Source organism: Phaeoacremonium minimum, assembly GCF_000392275.1.
Source record: "Phaeoacremonium minimum UCRPA7 unplaced genomic scaffold PA7_03_scaffold_19, whole genome shotgun sequence".
Lineage (NCBI taxonomy): Eukaryota > Fungi > Ascomycota > Sordariomycetes > Togniniales > Togniniaceae > Phaeoacremonium > Phaeoacremonium minimum.
This window is the reverse complement of record NW_006920926.1, coordinates 19829-37594: the sequence shown is the minus strand read 5'-3', so window position 1 is coordinate 37594 and position 17766 is coordinate 19829. Positions and strand designations below refer to the sequence as shown.

The following is a 17766-nucleotide window of genomic DNA, read 5'->3' as shown; positions in this document are numbered from 1 at the left end:
GTCTATGTGATCGAGACTCTGTTTCTAGGCATCTACGCTGGCGGCGGCGGTGGTTTTGGAGCGCCCCATTGCGTCTCGGACATGTAGCACATCTCGGCGAGGATGCGGTAGTTGTCCGGGTTCTTGTAGGCGTCATCAGGGTCCTCTTTCAACGAATAGCATTTGTCATAGCCATACGCTTTTCCTGCAAATCGAGGCGAAACTTGGTCTAGGTCTTTTATAACGTTAACACCAATCTACTTTTGCCGAATAGCAGAGCTTGATACCTACAAGACTGTTGTGTGGGGTCCAGTGCGTGAACCATCTCATGCAATATCATTCCGGCAGCGCTTCTCCAATCATCTACGTTGGGGTTATCACCAGGAGCCGCCGCTTCCTTAGTTAATGTGCCTTTCGGTGTCTTGAAGTTATCCTTGCAAAGGATAATCAATGTAACCTTGTAAGGTCCTGTGGTTTTGCTTTTTGTCGCAAAGTATGTTATTCCCTCGTCTCCATCCGAACAAGGTCTTTTAGTTGACGCTACACGACACGTTTCAGCATCTTTATTCTCTTCCTCTTCACCACTTCGCGGGAGCTAGTTGGGGGAGGGTATGACTGACGGCTGCCTTTGGTAGACTCAAGTATGATGACGTCCTTCTCGCCATTTTCGCTGTCCTCTGTGAAGTAGAATACACCCGTGCTATCTAATATCGGCGGCTAGTTTAGCAGAAATTCATCTCTTAAAGTTGAGCTCAGACACATACAGTACTGCCCGACATAGTCGTATATGAGCGGGCTGTCCGTACACATGATATAGCCGGCGTCCGGCCCGGACATCAATGCCTTGACTCTGGTGAAGACGCCTATATAGATGAACGCGTCAGTCACAGGAAAAAATGGTATGCTAACAAAACGAGCCTCATCATACTCTTGACGTTGTTGATGACGGTAATCGCGTCGCTACTTAGCTTCTCTTTGGGTGTATAATCGAGGGGAAACATGTATTTGAGATTATCTGCCACTTTCGCACGATCCGACAAGGGTGCAACACGGGTCCCGTCATTTAAGAAGTCCATTCGTTCGGCAGCATACGTGGCCATTGCTAAAGCATTAGAGTACAAATCGTCCAGAGTCAAGTCGTTGTACAGGTCAATATCGCAGTTCATGGTTCTCCAGTTTGTCACGGCCGCTTGGCATGGAGGCAGAGCATAGAGGCCGATCAAGACCACAGTGAGGTACTCTAGAAGACCTCCGTGAACCCTCATTGTCGGTAAACGCAGTCAGAGATTCCGCAAGATAGAACACGACTTTGGGAGGGTTAAGAATAAGTGTTCCAAAATAGTTGAGTAAAATTTCAAAATTGGCCACTTCAAATATCCAAGTCCTCGGGTGGAATCACTGTAACATCTTCCTTACTGTTTCTACTCTAAGCATACGGCTAAACTGCTCAGTATTTTCATCTGGCATTGCGGATTAGAATCTGATTCTGGGCACCGGGCCATCGGATATTGCTCGAGCTCCGAGCGGGCTTTAGATGTGTCAGTTGATTTAGACAAATCAAAGCATGTGTTCCTTGCACAGCAACGACATATCCTATCCCTCGCGCTCGTTGGTCATTACTGTTTTGTCCGCTTCGGGCTACTAGTCGACATGCATTAACACTCCTTACATAGACATGTGCCTGAGCGTGATCCTTCAAAGATGCTTCACTCAGAGTCGGCTACGTTGCCCATGTCAGATTAGCGAGATGCGCCGTGTTTGTATGGCGGCTATCGGCTAGATTATGGGCGATGCATATCTATGCTAGGCGATCGACTTTCGTCATCTCTCCTTTTGCTACGCGGTTGGATACGCTATAGCACTTCAGCCTCCAGATAGAACCACCGGCGCGCTTAGAGAAGGATAGATAACGAACGAAAACCCGCGACGATCCAGCCCTGGCGCTAACGGCGCCTGAGGAAACATGCTTGATTCAACCTCTCGATTGCGCATGCTTAACTGTTTGTTGGAGACTTGTGGTGTCAGCCCGCTCAACTTCAGGCCTTCGCTTTGAACCTCATAAGAGCTCAAATTCTTCGGTGTCATTTCGTCCTTGCCGACTAGACTGTAGTCTGACTCAACCATATCCGGATGAAGTAGGCGACGGTCCGCTCAATGAATGCTAGTGAAGTCTCTTGGAGGTCTTTTGTGCGGTATCCCTACTTAATGGACCACTAGCATGCGCGTCCTTACCATCCTTCTGCTGTCCTCTCTTATGTTGATAGCAGGCTCGCACGCATGCGGCACCGCAATTATTCGTCTACTTTCCGGCGATACGTCTGACTCAGCACTGTTTAAGCAGTATGATAGAATATCTTGAGCAGACTGTATCCGATGGTCCGTTCGGCGGATTCTGGTGCAACCCAAAGATCACAATACGATTGTCATCCCTGCTGGATTGCGACGCTGAGGTGCCCAGCGAGCTTCATCCTCAGCTCACTGCTTGTTCCGGGCGATACTATTGGCGAGCTTGTCAGGATCGCTGTGCCTGAATTATTTTCTCTCATTGTCTCGACGTACATGTTCACGCAGGCCGAGGAGCCTTGCAATCGAGCGACCTGGAGTACGATGCTAGCCCATGCAGAAAACGCTTCCCTCCTGCTCGGCGGCCCTCCAAGGATGCGAAACGAACACACATCGCACATGGTAAGAGCACGTAGTTCAAGCTAATTATGTGCCCCGGGTCCTCTCTGCTCGAGACGCCGAGACGAAGACGGCCTCTATAAATCGTGTGGATAGCTTGATTCAAGTACAAAAGAATCCTGCAGCCGACTCCAGAAAAGAGTCTCCAAGGCGGAAAGGGCTAAGAGCAAGCTATTCGAGGAATTGACCGTCCTGACTAGGCAGTCTTGTTGCTGCAATGTTGTTATCACTTCCGGGTTCTAAGCGGTCGTACGCCCAGGACATCGCGGTGCTGCTTCTTAGTGTCCTTGGTATCTTCGTTGAACAGAGCATTGCCGTAGTCCCCCCGACTGACAACCCTGCGATCATGATCGTTGGCGACTCTATTTCGCAGGTTTGTAATGACAAGGCTTATTCCCTTCCCCGTCTCAGCCCACGCTCACCCAATGTATTGATTCTTCCAACAGGGCCGCAACGGAGATTTCACATGGCGCTACCGTCTTTGGGAGTGGTTCAATTCGAATGATGTGTCCGTTAGGTTTGTTGGACCCTACACTGGCACAGTACAGCAAGCTCCGGCAGAATCGCCCAGCCCTCCTGTTCCATACAGCAGCGCTACCGCAACCTCGCCAGCCCCCATACCTTCAGTGTCCCAGCTTGGGGGTTATTCGCCAGACATCCCGGCAGGCTCGACCTTCTTCAATGGCGGACAGCGTCACTTTGCCGCCTGGGGCCGTCAACTTGCACAGGATGCTGGGCTTATTGCTGATATGGTGAGCGAGTATCAGCCAGATTATCTGCTTGTCGAGCTGGGTTTCAACGATGTCGGCTGGTTTGTCAGTGACGCCTCTGGAACGTTGGAGAGCATGGTCAGGTTCATAGACAATGCGCGGTCTGCCAAGCCGGATCTCGCCTTTGCCATTGCGAATGTGCCACAGAGGACGTTTATTGGTGGCCGAGATGATCTGATTGTCAAGACCGAGGATTATGATGCTGCGTTACCTCGCATCCTCGAGGGCATGTCCACTACCCAGTCGCCCATCCATATTGTCCAGTTTCGCGAGAACTATGATTGTAAGTATCTCAAATCAGATTCTGCGGCGTCCATCTCTGGCCATATGCTCACCTCATGTTCCGCACAGGCGATCCTCTTTCGTGTCCAGCTGGCTCGGACGGACTGCATCCAAACGCTCTGGGCGAGTTCCAGATCGCCAAGGCGTTTGCGGACACGCTCTCTCAGGGGTACAACTGGCCCGGCGCGGCATTCACCGTGCCTGATCATGGGGACATTCCTGTGCGAGCGTGCGCTACTCCAGGTAATATCAAGGCGGTCGCGACCCCTTGCGGAATCGCATGTACCTGGGACCCGGTCGAGGGCGCATACGGGTACACTGTATACTCCGGTTTCACGGGAGAAACCCCGGAGGCTATCAATGTCTCTGCACCGGCTACGTTCACCACATGGACAGTAGGCGGAATAACATGGAATTACCAGGTCAAGGCGTTCTGCTCTGATGTCTGGTCGGGTCTCAGCGAAACGGTCTCCGCAACTGCCCATCCTGATTGTGCCCCTGGCCCGTCGAACCTAAGGACTTATTCGACTGCCAACGGAGTCGATTTTACCTGGGACTCAGTCAAAGGTTATGATGTGGACGAATACGGTGTTGTCTATTGGGACCAAGATGCGTGGGCATTTCTTCTGGACTGGGGGTTTCCTTCCTCAGCGACATCGGCTAACGTCCGAGGCGACATGTCTCCAGGTGAGCGTGTTCTGACTGCAGTTGAAACCTGGGCGACTATCGACGGCGTGTTGTGCGCAGGACTGCCACAAGCAGGCCAAGGCGTGATAGTTGGAGGGGTGATGCCGTCTGTGCCTACCGGTGTCAGGGTCCTCACCACAGGCCAAGGTGCTTCGGTACACATCACTTGGGACGATGATCCGAACGCGTTCGCCTGGCAGTTCTGGGTGCGCGACATCTCCCAACCCGGGAAACCTCTCAAATATGGAGGTTATGACTCGACTGTGCCTTGTACCGAGGTCGACTTCCTGTTTCCTGGGGCCTGGAACTTCGAATTCTGTATCACAGCCCTCAATGGAAACTACTCGACGGATACGTCAGAGTGCGTTACTGCACCCCGTGAAATCACTACTGCCGACGCCTGCCCGACGTTGACAGTTTCTCCCCCCTCAGAGGCAAGACCAACGGTAAGCTGGACAAATCCCAACCCGACATCAATCTCACCAGGTGGTGGTGGTGGTGGAGGAGGAGGAGGCGGTGGAAGCGGCATCGTGTACATAGATCCAAGTATCTGGGACAAGCCGAGTCCTTCGGTCTTCTGTCAGCCACCATGTACGTTTGTCCTGCCGCCGTGGACGCTTTCCACGCTTACAACAATCGACATCCCTCCTGTCACCGCTACCATTGAGGACACATGGCCAAAGAAATCGGGAGGTACGACGACATACGTCACCAGGACCGTCACGACTGTGATCACCATTCCCGACATTACCACGTCGATCATCCCGGTCTCCAACATCATCTATACAAACACCTCCCGTACTCTTGTCAAAGTGTCCACCAGCATCATTCCACCTGCTGTCACACTGATAGAACCGCCCGGACCTGGCGGGCAGGAAGGCGTGACCTGGACTTATAGTCCTGGCCCCTATCCAACCACTCCTGGGCCTCCGCCTGGGGGTGAACCAGGATCTGTGCACATCTCAGTCGGTCCTCCCGGCCCACCTTGCAAGAGCGGCTGTGGCGGCATATGCCTGATTAACTGCGGCGGCGGCGGAGGTGGTGGCGGAGGCGGAGACACGCATGGATGTGTCGGCCCTGGGTGTGGCCCTGGAGGAGGAGGAGGTGGTGGTGGAGGCGGAAATGGAAACTGCGTTGGAGCGGGATGCAATAATGGAGAGGTAAGAGGCCCCATGTCCTGTCATGGATTCACATCTTGGACGTCGACGTCTAGTAAGCTCACTAACACTTCTGCGTCAATCAGGGGTGCGAGGGTGATGACTGCGACTGCGAGGACAACAAGACTGTCACGTCGTGTGGCGTGCTCTGCACGGAGACTGTGTCCTCGACGCAGACCACGACAGGCAGCTGCTCGACCACCACATGCAAGACGACGAGCTGCGGCATCGACACGACGTCGACCAGCACCACGACTACGACCCAGGGCGTCTACACTGCCTTTGAGATTGCAGGCGACCCTCCCTTCACCGAAGACCTGAACGCCCCCTACGTGGCGTCCATCTACAGCGAGGTGATGAGCTGGTGGTCGGTCAAAGAAGCGTACGCCCGGCCGACCACCGTGTCTGCTGGCACGACCTACATCGGCACCGGCGCCTCCGTCACCACCATGGCCTGCCGGACCACTCCGGCCACGCCGCGGGCGACGGGACTGGCCAAGAAGGCGATGAACGTGCTGATGGACCTATGCGTGGACAACGGCGCTGTTCTAGGGCCCAATTCCGGGGCCGCAGCCGTGCGATATACGTGGAAGAACACGCTCGTGACGATCGTGTATGTTGGGTCGGCCAACTGCGAGACACTCGACTTCGACAGCTCGCCCAATGAGACCAGGCACGAATGTGTAAACCGGCTGACTTATGGACTCAATAATTGTAGGGCACCGCGCAGGACCAAGTGACAAACGTATCATTCATTACAGCTTGACTGACATTGGCTAGGCTTGACCGACGACGACAAAACGTACGGCATGTGGCTGCAATACAGATGTAACGAATACGAGATAGTTCAGCTGGAGTCTTAGAATCTTCGTGGACGTCGGGCACGCTGCATACTGTGTAAGATATCTGTCTCCCTTGACTCCAAACATAAGATAAACAAGAGGACTGTCGTTAGGTCATGATTCAAACAGGATGTCAACTATAAGCTTTTAAGCTTAGATATAGATGTCACTGATGTTACAGTAGACGATATATAATCTTATGAATGACCTGATACGGAGTGTAAACAATTAAGAAGATTAAGTGCCAGCAAAGGGATGTGGTGAGTTGCGAGATCGTTGTTGTTTGCGGTGGTACTGTAGTCTCTTGCAATGCTTACCTAAGGGTTCGTGATTGCCTGTGATGTTTTTGGCATGTGTGTGTGCTGTCAAGGCGCTAAGACTCTGCCTTGCCAATGGACCTTGAAGTGGGGGCGGGTCCTTCTTAAGTGCAGTGCCCACGGGAGGGTGTGTGTCTGCTGCAAACGCGGTTGCGTCACAAGTAGCCGCCTGCACAGCACAGCACAGCACAGGCACCTCGTAAGCTTGGGTCAATCGTGCGTGCTTGACCACCTGAGACACCGACTCTGTCACTGTCACTGCTTGCCGGAGTTTGTACAATACAAACCTTTTGCCTCCTCCTCTAACGTTATTCAACACCACCACCCAGCATACACCAAAACATACCATACCATACCATACCACATCATAAAGCACCAGGAGCCAGGCAACTTGATGACTGCTGCCTATCTTCTCCTTCCTCATCATCTCAGTCGAGCCTTCTGTTGGTGAAGACAGCCATTTGCCCCTCCATCTCTCCATCTCCGGCTTCCTCGATCGCCCGCAGTGGGGAACTCCAGCCCAGCCCAACCCGAACAAGTCTCCTTCCTCTAGGAAATCCTTGATATCCGACACTTCGCCTCCTACCTCAAACGAGCAGTCTTCTTCTCTCCTGCCGATTATCAAATACCAGCCCGGTCCTACTACAGTAACAAGCTGTGTCTCGCGGGTTGGATAACGAAACCGCAAAGATGGACGAGGATGTCCAGAACTTTATGATGATCACCGGGTCCGACGCCGACGTCGCCCAGGGATATCTGAATATGGCCGATGGCGACGTCGGGCAGGCCGTCTCTCTGTTCTACGAAACCCCCGAGCTTCAGTCGTCCTTCAGAGCTCAGGCCGCCGCTTCATCAGCACCCGCCGCCGCTGCCGCCGCCGCTGCTGCCGCCCCGGCCATTCCCGCCACGAATGCTCCTCCCTCACGTAGCAATACCGCCCGCGCCGGCCGGCAGGACGCAAGCGGCGTCATCCATATAGATTCTGACGATGACGACGACTTTCAGATGGGCGAGGACGACTACATCGATGTGGACGACGACGACGACACCGCACAGGCCGCTACGGTGGCGCGGGTAGCTCAGGAGGACGAGGACGCCGCCATGGCCAAGAGGTTACAGGAGGAGCTCTATTCGGAGACTGCTACTGGATCAGACGGCGTTCGTGCACCTATCGCTCGAACGACAGAAACGTTGGTCGCACCGAGCGCGGGCTCGTATGGGCTAGAGGATGACGACATGGAGTCGGCTGTCTTCGAGCAGCTGCGCAGACGCCGGCAACCACAGCGTGGGTGACAGCCTGTGGGACCTAGGAAATCTTACAGTGATGCTAACATATTTACTTCCTGACAGCACGATCCGCAAACCCGTTCGCCCAGTCAATATGGGAAGATCCGAATGCTCCCATGCGCGCCCCTCAGCCCGCTGCCGAAGGCGTCCCCCAGACACGCGCACAACGGCTTGCCGAACTATTCCGCCCCCCGTATGACCTCATATCCCACTTCTCCTGGGACGAAGCGCGCTCGGAAGGCAAGGAGGAGAAGAAGTGGATACTCGTCAACCTCCAGGACATGACCGACTTTAACTGCCAGGCTTTAAACCGAGACATCTGGAAGGACGACCTCGTGAGGCAGCTGGTGCAGGAGAACTTCATATTCCTGCAGTACTCGAAGGACGACGAGCGAGCGCAGCAGTACATCACCTTCTACTTTTCACACAACGCCAGCGAGAACCCGAACAACTACCCACATGTCTCCATCATTGACCCTCGGACAGGCGAGCAGGTCAAGGTATGGTCCGGCACGCCATTCCCCACACCACAAGAATTTCACTCTCAGCTCGTGGAGTTTCTCGACCGATACAGCCTGTCTGTCAACAGCAAGAACCCCGTCTCGAAGCAGAAGCGGCCGCAGCAGACGGTCGACGTGGACCGGATGACGGAGGAGGAGATGCTGCAGATGGCGATGCAGAACAGCCTAGAGACGAATGGAAACGGTGGCACTAGTACACCGGACGTCCACGATCCCGATGCGCTCACTCAGTCTATGGAACTTGGAATGGGCAAAGGGAAGGCGGTCGCAACGGACGACGACGACGACGTAATGGAAGCTGCGCCGCCAGCTGCTGAAGCCTCGTCCTCGTCACAGCCGTCTCCGTTTGCGGGCATCGCCTCTGACAGGCCACATACGGAGCCTGCCAATGACCCGGCGGCGACCACGAGGATCCAGTTCAGGCATCCCACCGGCCGAGTGATTCGACGGTTCACCGTTCAGGACCCCGTGTCACGCATCTACGAGTGGCTCAAGGCGGAGCCATTGGAGGGCAAGGAGGGCGTTGAGTTTGAGCTCAAGGCCATGCCGCAAGGCCGCGATCTGATTGATGATTTGGACAAGACGATCGAGGAGGCGGGCCTGAAGCAAGGCACTGTCATGATCGAGTTTGTCGAGTGACTGTAGCCGAGTCTCGAATACCCAAGGAAATCGATTACACGGACACATCAGGAGATAGTGTCTATTCGAGAGCTGGATAATTTTGCTTTTGCACGAGTCTCGTGCTGAGATTTGCTCTTGCGTGGCAGCACATTGGACGGGTGCACCTAATGGCGGCAGTGGTGCCTTTCTCGACTAGCAAGACGAGATCGGTCTAGAGAAGGAAGGCCAGGAGAGGACACACTCGTATGGAGTTATTGGCTCATGCATTCATAGGTGGCTCCTTTTCTGCGGCGTGCATGCATACCTCTTAGATAGACGATGTTCTTTTTGGTAGGAGAAGAGTGCGGGAGGAGCCCTCTGCCAGTTCGGTAGAACACATCACCAACAACGACAATGACACGATGAATTCCGATCTTATTTGATTTGCATTCTGCGACTTCTCGTCTCATGTTCCCTCTTTCCACCGTTGCTCGTGACTCACGATAGTTGTCTTTCCGTCTCGGTGAGCCAGTCGTTTCTCCGTCGTCTTCACTGTTCCTAGAGATGCTGGTCCAATCAACGATCTCACGATGAGCCGCACTGCGGCCGCTTTCAATCCAACTCAACCTACTTTCCTAACTGCTCTGTTCCTGCGTCAACGATGGTGAACTCTGTATGGGCTTGCCTGTTGTATATTGCGGCTGATAGATACACAGGTGTAAGTTGGGAGTTGATAAGAGCCAATGGAGGGGACTTCACCCCACGATTGATGAAACTGTTCCTGGACTAGCCTTGCCGGGCTGCTGAATTACAGGGGGCGGTCGGGGCCGTCCAGGGGCCGACGGGATGTTTAGTGCGGTGCTGTGTGGCCCAGTCAAGTCAAACATCTGGGGGCATGTAGGTAGCTGCGCGTAATTTGTTTGTTTAGCTGCTGTTCCTGTTAGCGAATGTTAGTGCTGATCAACACGTCGATGCATCAGCGACAGGAGTGCTGAGAGGGAGCAACGCACGCTCGATTTCCGTGAACATTATTACCCCACGTTTATTGACTCTCCCTGTGTCTTTCAGCTTCGTATATCACAACTCCCTTCTTCTATACTAAAGACCCCGTTACGCGAGGCCTATTACAGACGAAGAAATAAACCAAAATTGCCTGGTTGTTGTTATCATGGTTTTCTGACATTTCATCTTTTCGCTAATCTGTTCGTCTGCTGCACGGTTCCTGGCGATCTGGTTAGATTTCGACTTCAGTCCCACTTCCCATTCCTGGCCCTTTCTGCTGGTTGGACCCGCGAACAACTCCCTTGTCACGACTGGACCAACCTCCAAGAACCTCCTGATAGAAGGGCGTTCGACCGATACGACTTCTCGCCTCCGACTCGATCATCCAGATCGTCAATTGCGCGTCTGGGCCTCGTGCTGTGCCGCCGTATCATCGACACCGTACCCCTCCAAAGGAACCACATCACACGACAACACCCCTCAACTGAAGCGCTTCAGGCGCTGCTCACCTTCCTCGATCCGCTTTAGAGGCAGGCAACCTGTTATTGATATATCTGAGGACAGCCTGAGTCCGTGCCGGGAGGGAACCCAACATGTCAGACCGGGAGAGGGACTACGAGGACGGCGAGGGCTCTGTTGACCCGGAGCTGCTCTACACAAAGGAGTACTGTATTGGTTCGTAGGATGCTTGCTTGTGCCAGTCTGGGGCGGTGACATACTTACCTTTGGTCTACAGGAGGAGGCAGCTTCGGCAAGGTCTACAAGGGGTAAGCAAACGGGCCAAGACTACCTCTCTGGCCAGCACTTTACGTACTGACTTCGGGCACTCTGCAGCGTCGACAAGCGCAGCGGCCAGGCTGTTGCCATCAAGGTTATTGACATCGAGAGCGCCGAAGATGAGGTGGAGGACATCATCCAGGAGATTGCCATTCTGTCCGAGCTGCAGTCGCCCTACGTGACCAAGTACTATGGCTCCTACGCCAAGGGGGCCGAGCTGTGGATCGTCATGGAGTTCTGCTCGGGCGGTAGCTGCGCCGACCTGATGAAGCCGGGTCTGATTGGGGAGGATTATATCGCCATTATTGTGCGGGAGCTGCTACTGGGACTGGACTATCTGCACTCAGATAAGAAGCTACATCGGGATGTGAAAGGTGTGTGTTTCCAGATCCGGGGGTAAATTAGGACATTTACTCGACGGATTGATGCTGACATGATGAAAGCTGCCAACGTACTCCTCAGCGCCAACGGACAGGTCAAGCTTGCTGACTTTGGCGTGTCTGGCCAGCTCTCTGCAACCATGACAAAGAAGAACACCTTCGTTGGTACACCGTTCTGGATGGCACCAGAGGTGATCAAGCAGTCTGGCTACGATCACAAGGCAGACATCTGGTCCCTTGGCATCACCGCACTCGAACTGGCTAATGGGGAGCCACCGTATGCTGATATCCATCCCATGAAAGTCCTCTTCCTCATCCCGAAGAACCCTCCTCCGCGGCTGGACGGTAACTTCACCAAAGCCTTTAAAGACTTCGTAGAGTCTTGTCTACAGAGAGACCCCAGGGAACGGCCAACTGCCAAGGACCTTCTAAAGCACCCGTTTATAAGACGCGCAAAGAAGACGACATACCTGACAGAGCTTATTGAGCGGCATAGCCGGTGGGCGGCTCACCATAAGGGTGGCGAGGACGAGGAAGGCTATGACGACGTTGGCGAGATGGTGGTGCGCGAACCGGTGAACGAGGACATGTGGGACTTTGGCACCGTTCGTCTGGTGGGAGATCGGGGTGGCCTGTTGCACCGACCGGGACTCAATGCTATGGACGAGTCCGCGACGAATGCGCGGTCAGCAAGATCGTCCGAGACGTCAGACGACTACGGCGAGAGGCGGAGGGAGGCATCTCCCACGAAGAGCATTATCGATAGGGATCGAGACACTCTCAAGGCGGCACCTCCATCTCCTCTGACGGGCACGTCGAGACAAACATCTCCACAGCGAAAACCGCTCCCTACGCCAAATATGCCGCCCTCTTCGCCGTCAAAGGTGCCTTTACCACAATCACCTAGCAAGACGCAGCCTCGGATTCAGGAGCCGGAGACGCCCAGGGCTTCCTCAATGAAGCCAATGCCGCCAATTCCTGGTAGTCACTCACCTGATTATGACAGGGTCCTACAGGAGCAACTGCAAAGAGATATGGGAATGATGAACCTTGCTCCGGCGATAAGCTCCACGCAGCTTGCTAAGGATGCGCAACAGGAGCACCTCACGCCGCAGCTATCACGGCAGCCCTCCAAGCTCAGCCAGATGAAGCTGCCGGAGATACCACCCTTCCGCGGCAGCCAGCAGCCAGTCCCCCAGCAAACATCGCAGAAAACAGCCCAGCAGCAAACACCTGTGTTACAAGCCCAGACCAGGCCGCAACAACAATACGCACAGCAGCAAATTCACGCCCAGCAACAGCAACAACAGAGATCCCTCCAGACGCAGAATCTCAACCCACTTCCTTCAAAGGAATCTGCACGCAGCACACCCACGGCATCACACTCCTCGACCCCTGAGCCGCAACCATCCACTCCGCTCTCCTTCCCCACACCAGCACCCGCGAACCCCAACGGTGAGCTGGATGCCCTCAACGACGTCATCTTCCCAGCCCTCGAAGAGGCTCTCAAGCGGCGGCAGATCCGACTGCAGCAGCTGTACCGCACGGGGCCGAACGCCTCGCACCAGGGCGGCGCGATGGCCAATGCGCCGACGCCGAAGCAGCAGAGGGCGGAGGCTGCGCACGAGAAGATCCGCAAGCTGGTCTACAAGCTTGCCCATGTGTGCAAGGAGATCGACCACTACGACAAGGCCGAGCCGGTGGGCATGGGTAAGGACGTGGGCACGTTCCTGGAGGGCTTGCTTGAGGAGATTCTTGTCAGGGTGGAGCCTCTTGACGAGGAGGAGGCGTAGATGTGCGGCGAAATCTCACAGCTACATCTCGCTGTGAGGAGACGCGCGGATACAACTCAGCTGAATAATGCTGCGGCGTTGTATAAATGCATGCAGGGGAAAACGGGAAAGGAAAGCATGGCGTGTAGCGGTTAGTGGATATGATATGTTTCTTGCCAGGTCGGCCAGTGTGTGCATCTGATACTCGGCGACGGCGGACGGCTCAGGTGTTTATCTAGTGTTGTTATACACGGCTCAGGACATCAATAGATCTCATGTTTTGTTCTCAAAGGGCGTGCGACTTCCACGCTTGACTCTTGGTTCTATTTGAGCGTCTTACGTCGATTATACAGCGAACCTATGGTGATGCAGGCCATCGGCGACTCATCCGATCGGCACCGTACCGAGGGTCACGACGTTAATATCGGCGTGACCCTTTTTTACGAGCAAAGGAAGCAGTTGCACGATATGAGGACTCGGGGGTTGTAGCTAACAGATCTCCGATGCAACGCCACTCCCTTAATCTCTCTCAGTATAGACCCTCTGGCGATGTTGTACGTTGGCGGCCCCCACAGATTGTTTCATGCGGTCCTGTGTTCGTCACGATGCTCGGACCGCCGAATAACAGAAGAACAGATGAACCGAGTCAACCGGCCAGTCGCTTGCTTGGCAGCGTGGCATGCACACCCGCATTCGGGCTGCTGTCGTATCTGCCCCTGCAGCACCGCACGCGAAATTGCTGGGCACATCGTCTGCTATAACTGTTGCTGCTGGATTTAGCCTCTGCACCGCTACGCGCCGGCATCATTCAATGGTAGCGATCCGGAGGACGTCTTCTATTTCTGACTGCCATTCACCTGGATTTGTCAAAGCTGGAAGGTCAAAGCCTCAGTGACACAACAGCCAACAACAGCTGTTTTCTATCGTCTACCATCCCCACCGCTATATGTATGTGTCGACTGAGATGGCCATCAGCCAATCGGCCGAATTCCCCCCATCTCACCCAGTGACGGATTGCCTCAGGGAACAGGGGAGCTCTGAGTGCAATCCCCGCTCAGATCCATTGGTGATGGCACACGGATGTGGTCGATGGCACCCAGCCAGCCCTAAAGAGGTTTAAAAAGGGACCGTGGGCGTGCAGGGGGCCCGAAGTTGGTAAGAGACAGTGGATCACAAGGTCTGGCCCAAGGAATCCACCACCAGCAACGGACGACTGCGAGTGTTACGTCTAAGTCCTGGCTAGCTATTCTCGTCACCTTCCCGGTTGGCAGTTGCTTTTCGGGAGGAGGCCTGATTCTGGTACAAAGGGGCGATCAACGCCCGTTCAGCTCTCAGAGTTGCAGATGCTCAGTTGAGCCGCACTTACCCTGGGCATAGGTACAGACCTCCCGACGTTCGTTAAGCCAGTCAGCGTCATTCGTTTCAGTCATTCGTTGTATACGATTCTCTTCGTCGGCGGCTTCATGTCGTCCTAGTCTTTCTCTTGTTTACTTGTCACTCGTTCAAGACCAAAGCCTCTCGCTATTCCGGTCGTTCGTTCTTGCACCAAAGCTCAGAGCTTCAGAATTACAACATGCATATCTCGCTTTCTCTCGTCGGAGCTCTTCTCCTTGCTCAGGCTTATGCTCAGGGCTGCCCAGCTGTCAGGCCTGTGACTACTGTCATTACGGTGTCGGCTCTTCCTTCAAGCACCCCCAGCGTGGAGTCAGTCGCACAAACAACGACTTCTGTCGAAGACTCTGAAGAGAGTACTACATATGTGCCGACTACATCGACCGAAGCTGCAGGCACTAGCACTACTTCTCTTCCAGAAGCCTCAGAAATCAGCACCGACAGTTTAAGCACATTCTTTTCTTCTGAGACATCAGTCTCCAATACTCTGAGCTCACCACCTACAACTCTTCTCACCAGCACTAGGGTGGCCACCTCTGATGGCTTAACTTCAGAATCTCTCAGCTCAGTCTTTGAAACCCCTGCCTCATCTACAGAGAGACCGGCTGAGTCTACCTCAGAAGCCACCTCAACTACAACTAGCATTTCCTCTTCCAAATTGTCAACATCTAGCACTGCTGCCCCTACATCAACGAGCATTGCACGAACTTACCCAGCTGATGTCGTAGACCAGCTCCGTGACTCAAGCATCACCAAACTCGCGAGTTATCTGAAGCAGAATCCCGCTAGCAACGGATGCACTCTCGAAACGGCTTCCATCCGCAAAGAATGGACCGATCTCTCCGTGGCCCAGCGCGAGGAGTACATCGCCGCAGTGAAGTGTCTCCAGTCCGCGCCCTCCAAGTCCTCAGCGACCGAGATCCCTGGCGCGCGGAGCCGTTTCGACGACTTTGTGGCCGTCCACATCCAGCAGACCGACTCGATCCACAACACGGCCAATTTCCTATCATGGCACCGCTACTTTGTCTTCACGTACGAGAAGGCCCTGCGCGAGGAGTGCGGCTACACGGGCTACCACCCGTACTGGAACTGGGACCGCTACGCCAGCGACCCTGCGAGCTCGCCTCTGTTCAATGGGAACGCCTCCAGTCTGAGCGGCAACTCCGTCAACGGCGGCTGCGTCACCACTGGCCCCTTTGCGAATTTCCAGGTCAACCTCGGCCCGGGCAAGTCGCTGACGTACAACCCTCGGTGCATGACGCGCGCGATCAGCAAGAGCTACGCGGCGACTACGACGGCGGACAAGACGTACTCGCTGATCACAGGCAGCAGCAGCATCGGCTCGTTCCAGAACACGCTGCAGGCTGTTCCGGGCGTGCATTCTGGCGGCCACTTCACAATTGGCGGAACGCCGGGCGGTGTAAGCTCCCTTCCCAAAACTAAAGTGCTCCCTATACAAAGACTGACACGCCGGACAGGACATCTATGCTTCGCCGGGTGACCCGGCCTTCTACCTGCACCACGCTATGGTCGACCGTGTCTGGTGGATCTGGCAGATGCAGGACCTGGCTACTCGCTTGACCGCGGTTGCGGGCTCCGTGGCTGGAAGTAGCCGCCAGGGCTCGGCCAGTGATACGGTTGCGCTGGGGGTGAATGCTGGCTCTGTCACGATTAGTGAGTTGCTGAACACGCTGGGCGGCCTAGATGGCGAGTTCTGCTACATCTATGTCTGAAAGGTCCGGTTGAGCGAATGGTAGCTATGAGGACATGGAAAGGGGCGGGGTGTGTCTTACTGCGAGACAACCAGGTAATCGATAATGTCTACTTAACAGTCTCACGTTAGATGATGCCAGTGAATCTTAATCATAATATAGGTAATTGAATATTATTGCAAAGCCCTTGAAAGGCCGTTGGCTGGTTCTGGTCCTATCGAAGAAACTGGTAACCCAGCTCGTATGTTTGTAAATGCATTGCTATATGATATCTTGGCTTCACAGAGTTCTTCATTCAGTCATGTTGATAGAGGCTTCAGTTCAACTGGAATTCTATGCTGCTCGCCCTGGTTCACAGGGTGTCGTCGAGCTCGAAAAATCCAGGTATACCAAGCACAATTGATGCAGCATCTAGAGTGCAAGTCTTACCATCGGGTACAGATATTCCTGTCGAAAATTCCGACATCAGCGAACGAGCCTGTTCTGCGATGCGTCAAGCCTCATCAGTTTCTCCCGCCTGAAACATTCGATATCCGGCTCTTTCCTCAGGTCCTGCTTAAGCAGCCTGTTCCCATCTTTCCACACAATCACCTGCAGCGAGCCGAACTTCTTCTCCATCGCTTTCGTCAGATGTTCCCTGCACCAGAGGACATGGATTGCGCGCCGCTGCAGCAATGTGAGATGGTCCTCTCTCATAATGAATCGTTCCATAACCCAGGTATTCTCAAAGGACCAGGGGTTCAGCTTCTGCGGCAGCAGCGCCGTCTCGTGGTACAGCTGCCGACAGACGCCCGAGAGCAGCGTGATCCGGGCATTTGAGGATAATGCAGTGTTGTTACGCGGTCCATGCCAGGGGTTCTGCTCCGGCTGCAGAAGCTGGTAGCGGAAGCCCCCGGCTATGGTCTCATAGTACAGCTGGCTCTGCTTGATGCGCCGCTTGTGCTGCCATGGCTTGTACGTGATGTAGATCTGCTTGTTGCCGAGGACGAGCTCGTAAATGCGGATGCGGATCTCGGCGGGGAGGCGGAGGAGGGGCGAGGCCTGGCGATTGTATTCGTATCTGGAAACAAACAAGCCGGATTAGCTACATGGCCTTGATATACAGGTGCATGCGTACTACAGAACTTACGCTCCGGCTTCCTTGGTGCCCTCTTCAGGAAGACGGAGGTGCAGCCCGTAGCGAATCTTTCTTGCCTGACTCGAGCTCAACATTGCATACAACACCTTAGTCTCTCTAGACAAGCGGCGCCGAAGAGTTGTGCTGGCCGAATAAATGGCCTGCAAAGCCGAAGAGTTGAAGATGTCTGCAGCCGGGCTGCTCCCGGAACAGTTGAGCGATGTGACCTCAGCCTGCTGCCTCACCCATCTGTGCCGTCAGTTTCTCTAATACTGTTGCGAGGACTGAGAAAATAAGAAGAAGGACGTGAAAGACCGCCCCCGAAGCAGGTTCGTTTGTATAGAAGGGTAGATGCGTATGTGCTTGTGAGGTGCATCCGTACAGATAGCTGGGCGATGTTTCGATGGTGGATTGGGGGCTAATTAACTAACACTCAGCGCAATACTCAACGTGGTGGTGTGTTAGTGACACAACTTATCGAAGGGACGCG

At 54.4% G+C, this 17766-nt stretch overlaps 6 protein-coding genes across 6 annotated transcripts; 4 read left to right on the top strand and 2 right to left on the bottom strand.

The window, feature by feature from the left end:
- Positions 1-32: 32 nt before the first annotated feature.
- On the bottom strand, positions 33-1244 carry UCRPA7_241 (hypothetical protein; the record flags this gene model as incomplete). Its single annotated transcript, XM_007912838.1, has 4 exons — positions 33-145; positions 600-683; positions 744-842; positions 908-1244. 4 exons carry the CDS (start codon positions 1242-1244, stop codon positions 33-35), a joined length of 633 nt encoding a protein of 210 aa, XP_007911029.1.
- Positions 1245-2878: 1634 nt separating this feature from the next.
- Positions 2879-6420, top strand: UCRPA7_240 (putative fibronectin type iii domain-containing protein; the record flags this gene model as incomplete). The annotated part of the gene is made up of 5 exons (XM_007912837.1): positions 2879-3034; positions 3108-3714; positions 3783-5560; positions 5644-6271; positions 6338-6420. 5 exons carry the CDS (start codon positions 2879-2881, stop codon positions 6418-6420), a joined length of 3252 nt encoding a protein of 1083 aa, XP_007911028.1.
- A 986-nt stretch (positions 6421-7406) lies between these two features.
- On the top strand, positions 7407-9163 carry UCRPA7_239 (putative ubx domain protein; the record flags this gene model as incomplete). Its single annotated transcript, XM_007912836.1, has 2 exons — positions 7407-8001; positions 8067-9163. The coding sequence occupies 2 exons, from the start codon at positions 7407-7409 to the stop codon at positions 9161-9163; spliced, it is 1692 nt and encodes a 563-aa protein (XP_007911027.1).
- Positions 9164-10719: 1556 nt separating this feature from the next.
- Positions 10720-13076, top strand: UCRPA7_238 (putative ste ste20 ysk protein kinase protein; the record flags this gene model as incomplete). Its single annotated transcript, XM_007912835.1, has 4 exons — positions 10720-10801; positions 10863-10893; positions 10961-11277; positions 11347-13076. The coding sequence occupies 4 exons, from the start codon at positions 10720-10722 to the stop codon at positions 13074-13076; spliced, it is 2160 nt and encodes a 719-aa protein (XP_007911026.1).
- Positions 13077-14628: 1552 nt separating this feature from the next.
- On the top strand, positions 14629-16180 carry UCRPA7_237 (putative tyrosinase central domain-containing protein; the record flags this gene model as incomplete). The annotated part of the gene is made up of 3 exons (XM_007912834.1): positions 14629-14759; positions 15120-15867; positions 15926-16180. The coding sequence occupies 3 exons, from the start codon at positions 14629-14631 to the stop codon at positions 16178-16180; spliced, it is 1134 nt and encodes a 377-aa protein (XP_007911025.1).
- A 444-nt stretch (positions 16181-16624) lies between these two features.
- Positions 16625-17371, bottom strand: UCRPA7_236 (hypothetical protein; the record flags this gene model as incomplete). The annotated part of the gene is made up of 2 exons (XM_007912833.1): positions 16625-17219; positions 17289-17371. 2 exons carry the CDS (start codon positions 17369-17371, stop codon positions 16625-16627), a joined length of 678 nt encoding a protein of 225 aa, XP_007911024.1.
- Positions 17372-17766: the final 395 nt, after the last annotated feature.